Source organism: Sinohyriopsis cumingii, chromosome 2, assembly GCF_028554795.1.
Source record: "Sinohyriopsis cumingii isolate HCF-2022 chromosome 2, ASM2855479v2, whole genome shotgun sequence".
Lineage (NCBI taxonomy): Eukaryota > Metazoa > Mollusca > Bivalvia > Unionida > Unionidae > Sinohyriopsis > Sinohyriopsis cumingii.
Window position 1 is genome coordinate 107,690,880 of NC_142962.1, and position 12,731 is coordinate 107,703,610.

At 34.4% G+C, this 12,731-nt stretch overlaps 1 protein-coding gene across 1 annotated transcript in view; it reads right to left on the reverse strand.

The window, feature by feature from the left end:
- Positions 1 to 12,731, reverse strand: part of LOC149805584 (xanthine dehydrogenase/oxidase-like) — a 196,360-nt gene that overhangs the window by 129,215 nt on the left and 54,414 nt on the right. Inside the window, exons 13-15 of the mRNA XM_089950219.1 lie at positions 12,378 to 12,562; positions 2,918 to 3,080; positions 2,285 to 2,495 (exon numbers count right to left, since the gene is read on the reverse strand). Coding sequence (XP_089806345.1) covers positions 2,285 to 2,495; positions 2,918 to 3,080; positions 12,378 to 12,562 — 559 coding nt within the window. The remainder of the gene's footprint in view (positions 1 to 2,284; positions 2,496 to 2,917; positions 3,081 to 12,377; positions 12,563 to 12,731) is intronic.

The window sequence follows — 12,731 nt, forward strand, 5'->3', positions numbered from 1 at the left end:
TATCTCAGACTGGCAAATTATTTATTTTTATTTCTTGTGTTCTTGTTGTAACATCAAGTCTGTAGATGGTTTTTAATATTGTATTTAGAGATTATTTGAGAAGAAAAACATTTCTTTTTGGGATTATTTAGTGGAAATAGAAAGTGCTCATTGGACTATAATAATATTTTGGAACTATTGTGAATTATTCAAAGGAGTTTTGGATAATGTCAGGAATGTTGGTGGACCAGTTTATTCATGAATCTGAAAACTATATGGAACTTTTCATTCTACTGGACTTGAAAAGAACTTGTTCAGGGTTATTCCAGAATCAGTTCATAATAATGTAAGTTCCCTTTGACTTTTCATTTAATAATCTTGATAATTAATTTGTCAAGCTTTACAAAATTTGTTGATTTTGCTTCTTTCTGTTACTATATTTATGATCAGAGAGGTGTAACAATAAACACAAGGCAATCTAGATGATCACAATTGATTTCACAATGAGGGCATATTGAATTCACAATGAGGGCATACTGAATTAACAATGTGGGAATACTGAATTAACAATGAGGGCATATTGAATTCACAATGAGGGCATTTTAATTTCACAATGAGGGCATACTGAATTCACAGTAAAGGCATATTGAATTCACAATGAGGGAATACTGAATTAACAATGTGGGAATACTGAATTAATAATGAGGGCATATTGAATTCACAGTGAGGGCATTTTAATTTCACAATGAGGGCATATTGAATTCACAGTAAAGGCATATTGAATTCACAATGAGAGCATATTGAATTAACAATTAGGGCATATTGAATTAACAATTAGGGCATATTAAATTCACAATGAAGGCATATTGATTTCACATTGAGGGCATACTGAATTAACAATGAGGGCAATATTAAATTCATGATGAGGGCATACTGAATTCACAATGAAGGCATATTAAATTCACAATGAAGGCATATTGAATTAACAATGAGGGCATATTGAATCATACTGAACTAACAATGAGGGCATATTAAACTCATTGAAGGCATATTGATTTCACAATGAGGGCATACTGAATTAACAGTGAGGGCATATTAAAGTCATGATGAGGGCATACTGAATTCACAATGAGGGCATATTAAATTCATGATGAGGGCATATTGATTTCACAATGAGGGCATATTGAACTAACGATGAGGGCAATATTAAATTCACAATGAGGGCATACTGAATTCACAATGAGGGCATATTAAATTCATGATGAGGGCATATTGATTTCACAATGAGGGCATACTGAACTAACGATCTGGGCATATTAAATTCACAATGAAGGCATACTGAATTCACAATGAGGGCATATTAAATACATGATGAGGGCATACTGATTTCACAATGAGGGCATATTGAACTAACGATCTGGGCATATTAAATTCACAATGAGGGCATACTGATTTCACAATAAGGGCATATTGAACTAACATTGAGGGCATATTAAATTCAAGATGAGGGCATATTGATTTCACAATGAGGGCATACTGAATTCACAATGAGGGTATATTAAATACATGATGAGGGCATATTGAATTAACAATGAGGGCATACTGAATTAACAATGAGGGCATATTAAATTCACAATGAGGGCAACTGAATTCACAATGAGGGCATATTAAATTCATGATGAGGGCATATTGAATTAACAATGAGGGCATACTGAATTAACAATGAGGGCATATTAAATTCACAATGAGGGCATGCTGAATTCACAATGAGGGCATATTAAATTCATGATGAGGGCATACTGAATTAACAATGAGGGCATACTGATTTCACAATAAGGTCATATTGAACTAACAGTGAGGGCATATTAAATTCATGATGAGGGCATACTGATTTCACAATGAGGGCATACTGAATTCACATTGAAGGCATATTAAATACATGATGAGGGGATATTGAATTAACAATGAGGGCATACTGAATTAACAATGAGGGCAAAATAAATTTGTTGATTTAAGCATTAATTAATATGTGTTCCCTTCTATCTTGCAAAACCATGAAAATGTATACCCATATAAATAAATGTGTGCACAGTTCATTAAAATGTACAATCCAGTCTCCTTAATCAGACTAAAACCACTATCATTAAGAAACAACATCAGATGCAGCCAACAGCCAGATATTGAAGTTTGATTTTTGAAAACTGAAGTTTTGAATAAAGAACTGATACAACTCAAGACATTTAAATTACTGGCTAAATGGAACTCAAATTATGGGTACTAGGCAGTATGTCAAACAATTCCTTACTTTTAAATCTGGGCATATCATCAACATAAATGGCCTCCCCTGTGACGTGTTTAATGGCAGCTACATGAGGTAAGGCTCGACCAACTGGGTCCATGGGAAGTTGTCCTGAAGCCACTTCCTCGTAAATCTGGGAACTCTTGGGTGGGTCACGATAAAATACTGATGTGGCACTCTTATAGGATGAAGGAACACGATCCTTGGACTTGGTGTGCTAAAGTAATTGAATATAAGGCAGAATGGTAGGATGTCTTGAATATGTGAAAATAAATTACTTGGTAGAAGCTGATGTTTCATAAGGCAGATGTTTGCTGAAAATGTTTTATAAAGTGGTACATAAAGAAAAATATTTTTGTGTCCCAATAAATTAATCAAATCTAGAAGTGATAACATTTTTTCACTCTACCATTTTACAATTATATTCATTTGAATTTTAATTCTTATTATCCATAATATTTGTAATACATTTATCCAAGAATGCTTTGAAACAACAGAATCACTGTTACTAAAATTCAACTTCAATAATCCAAGTCCAATTATAAAAAGAAAATAAGGCCTAACAATTCTTTCTCCAATATCTGTGCAAGAATAGATATGTTACAGATCATGTCTTTTCAGCATTCTTCAACTACCGACCATTGTTTGGAGCTGTAGCTGGACCGTGAGGTAAAATTTAAAGAAGAAACTAGTAGTGAGTGTTCGGCGATACTCCACCATGCCCCCTGGTGCTCCAGGTGCTAGGGGGAGGTCATCTGCAAGCCAGTGACACATGTCCTGTACTAAATCATCATCCCATGACCTGTAGGTATATGAGTGAAAAAGACAATTATATGAAAACCGTCATGTAGTAAATAAAATCAATCATAATAGTAACACTAACCTTGTAACTGCAGCAGAAACGTGTTTCAAGAAACATAGTTGGAATGACAAGATAAAATTGGAAATGCGGATAACATGAAAAGTCAAGTATAATAATAATAACAACAATAATGACCTTATTTAAAGAGGGTAACACAATTAGCTAAGAACTAATCTACCTTGAGGCTATCTTTCATTAACAGTAATTCTATCCTATAATGTTCTCATAAGTTAAAGCAGTGAAGAATCTCTGTGTACTCGTGGCCAAAGTTTTGATTTCAATTTTTCATTGTTTGTTGCAGGTTTGTATTGGTACGTTCAATGCATATATTATGTCATGCTGATGAAATGGAAGCTAAGTGCCTTTCCTAAGAACACACTCAGACAGCCAATGAAGGCTTGCATGGGCAAATATGGATCCCACCTCCCACAGAGTTTTAATCTGATGCCCAAGCAACTAAGCTACTTCAGGTCTCTTTTAAGTGTATGATAGTTCTGAGGTCTTTTGAATTCCATAGACATGTGAGGCATGGCTTCATACCAGATATGAACAAATCTTTCAAGTAATGGCTGATGTGTAACTGTCCATATCACAATGTGATGCATGGCTTCATACCAGATATGAACAAATCTTTCAAGTAATGGCTGACGTGTAACTGTCCATATCACAATGTGAGGCATGGCTTCATACCAGATATGAACAAATCTTTCAAGTAATGGCTGATGTGTAACTGTCCATATCACAATGTGATGCATGGCTTCACATCAGATATGAACAAATCTTTCAAGTAATGGCTGATGTGTAACTGTCCATATCACAATGTGATGCATGGCTTCACATCAAATATGAACAAATCTTTCAAGTAATGGCTGATGTGTAACTGTCCATATCACAATGTGAGGCATGGCTTCATACCAGATATGAACAAATCTTTCAAGTAATGGCTGATGTTTAACTGTCCATATCACAATGTGATGCCTGGCTTCACACCAGATATGAACAAGTCTTTCAAGTAATGGCTGATGTGTAACTGTCCATATCACAATGTGATGCATGGCTTCACATCAGATATGAACAAATCTTTCAAGTAATGGCTGATGTTTAACTGTCCATATCACAATGTGATGCCTGGCTTCACACCAGATATGAACAAGTCTTTCAAGTAATGGCTGATGTTTAACTGTCCAGATCACAATGAGCTACATGGCTTTTGTCACCAGATTTGTTAAAATTTACCTATTTATTTTTCTTCACTTGCTTTCAGTGAGTTAAGCATATGTGATATTCGCACTAGAGTCAACACATGTCTCTTCTGATAACTGCTGAGTCATCATGTCTATACATTAGTTATTATGTGTTGTGGGTCAAGCCATACTATCATCTCAAAGACACTTTTGCTTATTTACTTTCATAAACAAACCCCTCTGTCATCTGGATTTCTCAAATTAGTAGCCACATATTTTGATCACTGAAGAGCATTCTTTATGTAAATAAACCTCTGTATCCTGGTCACTTCATATGATGACCAAATCTGTGGATGCAAACTATATTTAAACAAAGACTGTTTGAGACTTTAAAAGTCTTTCTGTGCAAACTCTGAATATCTTAAATACCCAGTGGCCAGAGGTCAAGCTAGACATGAATTTTATCTTCTCCTTTTGGACAGAACAGGGAGAAGTGAGAGCTCAACAGGGAGGTGAAGAAAGAAATGCAAAAATATATATATATATATATATATATATATATATATATATATATATATATATATATATATATATATATATATATATATATATATATATATATATATATATATATATATAAAGTGTGTTCTCTTATTTGAATTATGCCCTCTATTTCCCAGTATTCATATTTGCATTTAACATTGGATTTAAGCAGTACTTTATTTTCAAGTAGAAAATTTTCTGAGTTTTTTGGCTATATGACCTTAAAAGAGAATAACAGAAACTACTTTGTAGCAAATTTTAACTGAGAAACCAGATTACATTATTATAATTGCATGTTAGTAAAAATGCTTAATCAATGTAACCCAGAATCATTTTTTAATACTTTCTAGAAGTTCACAGAAATGGCACTCAAACTAAAAGATTTCTAAAAGTGTTTGAAACAACCCCTGTACCATGTACATGAGGGCAAATGCACATGTGTCTTCAGATCATACTGTTTGTCCAAATTTCTTTGTTGATGATAAAACATTACTTAACTATTCATACTTAACATGCTAAAATGGGTACAATTACAGACATGGCTCTTTTATAGTTGAATGATAACCCTTCTTTCCAACTAAATCAACATAGACATGTGAGTGCATTATTTTTAGAAGGAATGGTTTGTGTAATATTACCACTCATTTTATATAGTTCCATTTCAATAGTCCATTGATACGATTGCAAATTTATGATTTATTTATTTGTCTATGTACCTTTAGCAATTTTAGGCATTGATTAAATAGTATCTGCTTCACTGCTTTTTTCCATATTTTCACAAAGACGAGTCAAGACAAAAAACAACTTACAGTGCTTCTCACAAATTCCACAAGATAGCATTGTCCCATATGTTTCTGACCTACATAATTGCATTTTAGAGTTAACTCTTTAATAAAATAATACCTAGGCTTTGCTAAATTCTATCAGTTGTATATTTTTCTGAATATATTTGCATGACGATTTATGAAAACAGACAATCTAATAAACTGGCACTTCCTACACACAGCGATATATTTCCCTGTTACTGGTTCGCTTACAGTTTCAAACTAAATAATGTACAAGAGGCAGTTCAAATATCTAGACAACCGATTATGTTCTTAAAACACAAAATGCTATTTAGATATTACTGTTAAAGTTTTGAAACACCAGTATGTTTTTATCATCAAAGGATAACATGCAGAAATCAGACAGTGATAGTTGCTAACTGACTCAGGAAAGGGTTAATGGTCAGCCTGTGAATGTGCAAGAGTTTGTTTGTCAACATAACTGATATCAAAACTAGGCCTAGCTGCCACTGATGATTTGACGAATACATTTTGCTACAACTCAACACTAGAACTAACCTGGCTAAGGCAAGGGGGGCATCTCGAAAAGTATGGTCAGTCAATGTACCTCTAAAAAAATCACATGCCGAAGTCGTTTTTGCTTTCATAACAGAAGAAGACGAAGTTTACATTTTTTAGGTGACTTAGTTGCCCACTTCACCTGGTAGCATGACCTCTGCTGGTATCAATGAAACCTATGACTCCTAATATTTTCATTCAAGTATGAGTAATACTGTATGCCAAAACTCCTTCATATCTGACCATATTTGATAACATAATAATTTTAAATATATTTCAGTTGGCATCTACATAATATAGTTGGTGCAACAGATAAATCTTTGTTATGGCCTTACTTTAAGGTCTCTGCATTCCAATTCAAATTTGTGGTTGGAGGTGTATGTACCTCCTAATTATCACAACTGAGGATACATGGTTATTTCATGTAGGCAACACAAGGGCTTTGAAGACCATATGTTTTATTTGTAGACTGATACCTCTGTGCTCCCATACATTTGCATGTGTCAAAGGCTACACTTACTTCAGCAATTATACCATTAATGTGGACTGTACAGAACCATTTGCTGCTGAGATAGGCGCATTTGTCCACTGCCATGAGGGCTTGACCATTTACTATGATGGTCTAAGACTCTACATAAGGCTTTACTGGTGCAGGTTGGTGTAGCACCAGCTCTTGATACTGATTGTGAGACCAATACTTAATGTATACAGAACCATTGTGTTGCCGACCCCAATATATAGTTGTGAAGCCTGGACTGTGTACAGATGCCACACCAAGAAGCCATGCCATTTTCACATGAGCTGCCAGAGACTGGTTCCCAGATTCTAACATGAGCAGCATTCCATGCATCCACACTGCTGATAAAATCACAGTTGAGATGGACAGTTAAGGTCACCAGAATGACAAAAGAGCAGCTACCCAAGATCTTCTCTGAGAATGTGAAGAAGAAACACCTCAAGCATTTCCTCAAGTCATCCTTGACGACACTTCAACCCTGAATTGTAGGAAGATCTCATACAGGATCGCTACATTTAGCAGAGTTTCATCCATACTGGAGTTACTGATCTTAAACGGAGGAGAACTGCAGAGATAGTATGAAGCAAGAAAGGAGCACATTCTCTATTGATGAAGCAAACCCAGACAGTATCTTCTGTTGAGTGTACTACAGACAGTTCTGAGCAGATATTGGTCTAATCAACAACTCGCATACTCACAGAGACCGAACCAGCCAATGATGTCATGATCATCTTCAAACTCAAAGTACAAACATCAGTGATTTGAAATCAAGCCTGTCATAAACAATAATGTAGTATGTCTTAATTGTCATGCAATATGAATAATATTTACATATATTAAAAGCAAGTTAAGGTTAGATGGTTTTGGTTTCAGTGTTAATTCCTAACCAGGACCAAGATTTTTATATCTAAATTTTAACAGATACCTAGAACCCACATGTCCTGCTTAATTTGAAAAGTAATCTCCAATTTGATTACTGTCCCAACCTCAATAATAGATCCATGACAAGCATATTCCTGCTTTTCAGTAGGTCATTTTAAATTAATTTCTGTATTGTACAATCCATGCACACAAAATAGCAAACCACCACATTCACTACATAACATGGTCAACCTAGGTAGCATGTAATGGATGACCAACATGAGTGGATAACAATTTACTAAAGAATTACTGGTAGGTAATATTGGTTCTATATTCTTTTTAGACCAAGTGTTTAAAACAGACACAACTTTGTGGTCAGAAGGAGACCTATGCAATACCAAGATTTAAAAAATGACTGCAGCAGCAACCTATTTTGAGATTAGATTAACACCATTTTCAAATGGGACTAAGTAAAACTAGTACAAAATATTTTAGTCAAAACAAACAACAATAAAAGATTTTCAAAATGGCTAGCATCAAGGTCATGATGGAGGTTAACCAGGCACCATGTTTTAGGATCAACTTTATAGGATATTCTTTCAGAGAAAACCCCATGTAGATGTGAACATCCATTGAGGAGGAGTAATGATAGAATTTTCATGATGGTTACCATTGTCGCCATATAAGATGTGAAACTGGTACCATTTTCATTTAGGACCAACTAGACATTATAAAATTTCAAATGGTGAAAACCCCATTATCCTTTTGATGCAACATCCATTGACAAGAACTAGTGATAACAAGATTTTCAAGATGGTTGCCAATTGACAGCTTTATTGGTAGTCATGCCACTATCATATTACAATGTATTGGTAGTCATGCCACTATCATATTACAGGGGGCCCCAAGTGGCCGAGTGGTCTAAAGCGTTCTCCGTTACGGATCACTGCCATCTCACCTCTGTCTGCGCCGGTTCGAGTCTCAGATTCAGCCAATGTAGGTATGTGAGAAAGCATGCCAGTAGCTTCTCGTGGGTCGGTGGTTCTTTCTGGGGTTTTCCCGGGTTCTTCCTCCACCATTAATACTGGCCGCCATATATAGCCTATCGTGTGCTGAAAAATGGCGTTAAACCCCACAACAACAACAACAACAACTATCATATTACAATGTATTGGTAGTCATGCCACTACCATAATACAATGTACCATGTGAGATTCTTGACTCTAACTATTCAATGGATACTATATTGTAAATGCAAAAGTTAACTGATTTTGAGGGTCTGTATGTGACTTTGAAGATGCTAAGATGTATGAACATTTAAATATGGAAATAGGATGTCAATGATAAAAGTAGAATGGATACAATCTCAGTGAGTACCCCATTGCATGATGACATACATATAATTGATATGAAACTAAATACAAAAGGTTTTGACATAGATCACTTAAATGTACAAGGTATAGTGGGTAAAATAGACCAGATTAAGTTAATGTTGTCTTCCAAGGAAAATAATGATATACATGTTTTAGGACTCGCTGAAACCAAATTAAATGCTAACCACAATGATAATCTATTTCACTCAAGGCTACAATAAACCATTATGCAGGGAAAGAGAGACAGTGATGGGAGGTCTTGTTGTATACATTAGGGAAGATGTAAATGCAGAAAGGCAACTTGACTTGGAGACACACAAAATTGAGAGTATCTTGGTGGAAATTTCTCAAAATATTGCAAAAATTATTCCTAGTTGGTTTCATTTATAGGCCACCTTCCTCCAAAGCAATTTGGAATGATAACTTTTTGAAACAAATGGAAAATGTTATTGCACAGGAGAAAGAAACATATATACTCGGTGATTTAATAAGGACCTTCTCAATACTCAGATAAGAAACAACTGGATTGAATTTATTGAATCATTAGGCCTAGACCAGCTGGTAAATGAGCCCACATGGGTAACAGAAAAATCAAGCACTCTTATTGATCACATTTATACCAACCTACCAGATAATGTGGCTTGTGTTAATGTAATGAATGTTGGTCTGTACGACCACTATCCTACTTTTTTGACAAGAAAGGTTAAATGCAAGAGAAATAAGAAAAATACACACAAAATAATCACTTACAGACTGTTTAAAATTTTTAATGAAGAACAATTTCTCAATGACCTATATAAAATTCCATGGAATATGATCCAAAATTTGGATGACATCGATGAAGCTCTGAGGGTGTGGACTGACTTTTTAATGGATGTAGTCTCTAAGCATTCACCACTTAAAGTACATCAAGTAAAGAATTAAATCCAACCTAATTGGCTTACTACTGAAATCCTAGATGCTATGAAAACACAAGACCAATTCCAGGCTATGGGAAACCATGCACAACATAAAGTGTGGAGAAATAAAATAACAAGTATTATTAAAAAAGTTTAAAAAACTTATTATCAATCATTGCTTTAAAACAAAAACAGCAACACAAACTCTATTTGGAAAGTCTTCAATGAACTCATTGGAGGAACACACAAAGATCAGACAAATAAAATTTACTCACATCTGGTAAATGACACCATAGTCACTGCTGACACTGACATTGCAAATGTTTTCAATACTTTTTTCACCACAAAACTAAAAGAACCAGTGATGGAAAACAACTTTAATGAACTGAAAAAGTTCTGCAGCATTAAAATTGCTAAGGAGGTATGTTTATTCCATCAGTATCAAAAAACTTTCTTTAAAAAATTTCTCAGTGAACTTGATACCAAGAAAGCTACAGGACTTGATCAAAATTGGTCCAAGACTCATTAAATCTTCTGCCTCTGCTATTTTAGCTAGTATAACATTCATAATCAATTAAAATATTGCAACATCATCTGTCCCCAAAATATGGAAAACTGAAAAAGTAATTCCTATTCACAATTCCAGTTCTAAAGATAATTCTAATAACTACCGACCAATCTCAATACTACCAAACTTGTCAAAACTGATTGAAAAACATGTCCATGACTCATTCAGGTCATATTTAACCAAACACATGCTGTTACACCCTAATCAATCAGGCTTTAGCCAGAAACATTCAAGTGAGACTGCCTTCATCTCCCTAACTGAGAAATGGCTTCAAGCACTTGACCAAGGTAGAATAATAGGATCTGTATTCTATTTGTAGATTTTAGGAAAGCTTTGTACATGGTGGATCATGAAATCCTTGATAGTGATGAACAATGTCTGAGATGGAAAGATAAAAATTTGTAAATGGTCTGTCATGATAGACTACATGGTGTTTTGGTTGATAATAACCTATGATGGACTGAGCATATCAAAAATATCAGAAAAAAAGTAAATTAAAGTTTATGGATTCTCAGTAGGATAAGACATTTTCTCCCTGAACGGCACAGAAAACTATTTTATAACAGGTACATACAACCCTATTTAGACTACTGTAATACAGTATGGGGTAATTCAAGTGACAAAATCATAGCAAAGCTGGCACATCTTCAAAAAAGAGTATTTGGGCTAATATCAATCCAGAAAGAATGCACAGAAAATTTAGCTGGCAAGTTAAAAATATTACCTATTACAGATCGAATCCATTTGAGAAAAGCCAAATAATGTACAGGATCTCCAATAATAGTGCTCCTGAATATTTACAATCACTATTTCAGTATAGGCTACCTGGTAATACTCCCCACCTGCAATCCATGTCTACCAAACAGTATAAAATTCCCAAACCAAATAAGGAATTATTTTTAAAAAAAGTTTCTAATACTCTGGAACTTTGCTCTGGAATAGTATTCCATTGAGATTAGAAATGCCCACTCTATTTCCTTCTTCCAAGCCCAATATATCCAGTGGCTTCAGAGATGCAGCTAAAATAAATAAATTCCTTTGTATGAAGGTCTCGAGGTAGATTAGTTCTTAGCTAACTGTGTTACCTTCATTATTATTATTATTATTATTTAGGAAAATCAATATTATCATAAGAGGTAAATAGTGAAAACCTCACAATATGACCATCTGTGTAGAATGAGTAACAATGACAAGGTTTCAAGGTGACAGTCATGGTGACCATCTTTCCATTTAGGACCATCTATATTATATAACTGGTCTTTTCATGAACAGTCATTCAAGAAGAATATTGATATCAAGACTTTCAAAATGGCTGCCATGACAGCCATATTGGACATCATATCATAAACCATTTTTAGCACAATTACATATCATAAAAGGTCTTTATGTAAAACCCATGTCAATACAGCCATCTGTTTTGGAGGTGAAGCAATGTCAAGATTTTCAAGATGGCAGCCATGCTGAACATCAGATTGGTGGATTTTTTTTACAGCCATCTTGAGATGAGAGCAGGTGTTATTCATGAAAATTCTATGTCAATATGACCATCCATTCAGAAGTAGAAGTGATAACCAGTTTTTGAAGATGGTCAAAGTGGCATCCATAATGAAAGTCCAAGAGGTACCATTTTCATGAAAGTCAAACCATATGACACAACTTTGTACCTAGTTTTATAACTTTTGAGTAATATATAAGGAGTAACCATAACAGTCAATTAAAAACAATCACATGGTACTTGATGTGCATGTAGATCTAATAAATGGATCATCATATTATCATATTAATCTGTAATTATAAAAATAAATAAGGTCAAGTACATTCTATCAACAAATTTACTGCATATATCAATGATACACATTTCCATTAACATTTTAAAAGATAAATTTAATATTGAAATTAAGCTTCTTTTAGCTCCCGCTTTTCTCAATTTAAAAGCTTAGCTTGCTGACCTTCCCACAGCCTTTCTCATCGACTGCTTGGCAATGACAGTAATGGCTGCCATTCCTCCATAGGCCAAAGTCATGTCCTTAACAATATTAGTGTCCTCCTCAAACAGAACTCGCATTCCAGCATTAACTGTAGCCATATCATCTTCTCTGCGATAAGCCTGTTTGTATCCAAGGAAGTATTCATGCTGCAAGAAATAAATATCTTCGTAATTTATTAATTTTTGTAATTGCTCACATTATTTCAAAGAACGCACGTTAGTTTACATTATTTTTCATAGCCCTCAATCTTATACTGACTTTAACTTTGTCTTTTTGAGTTATGTAGCCTTCTATTATTATTATTATTATTATTAT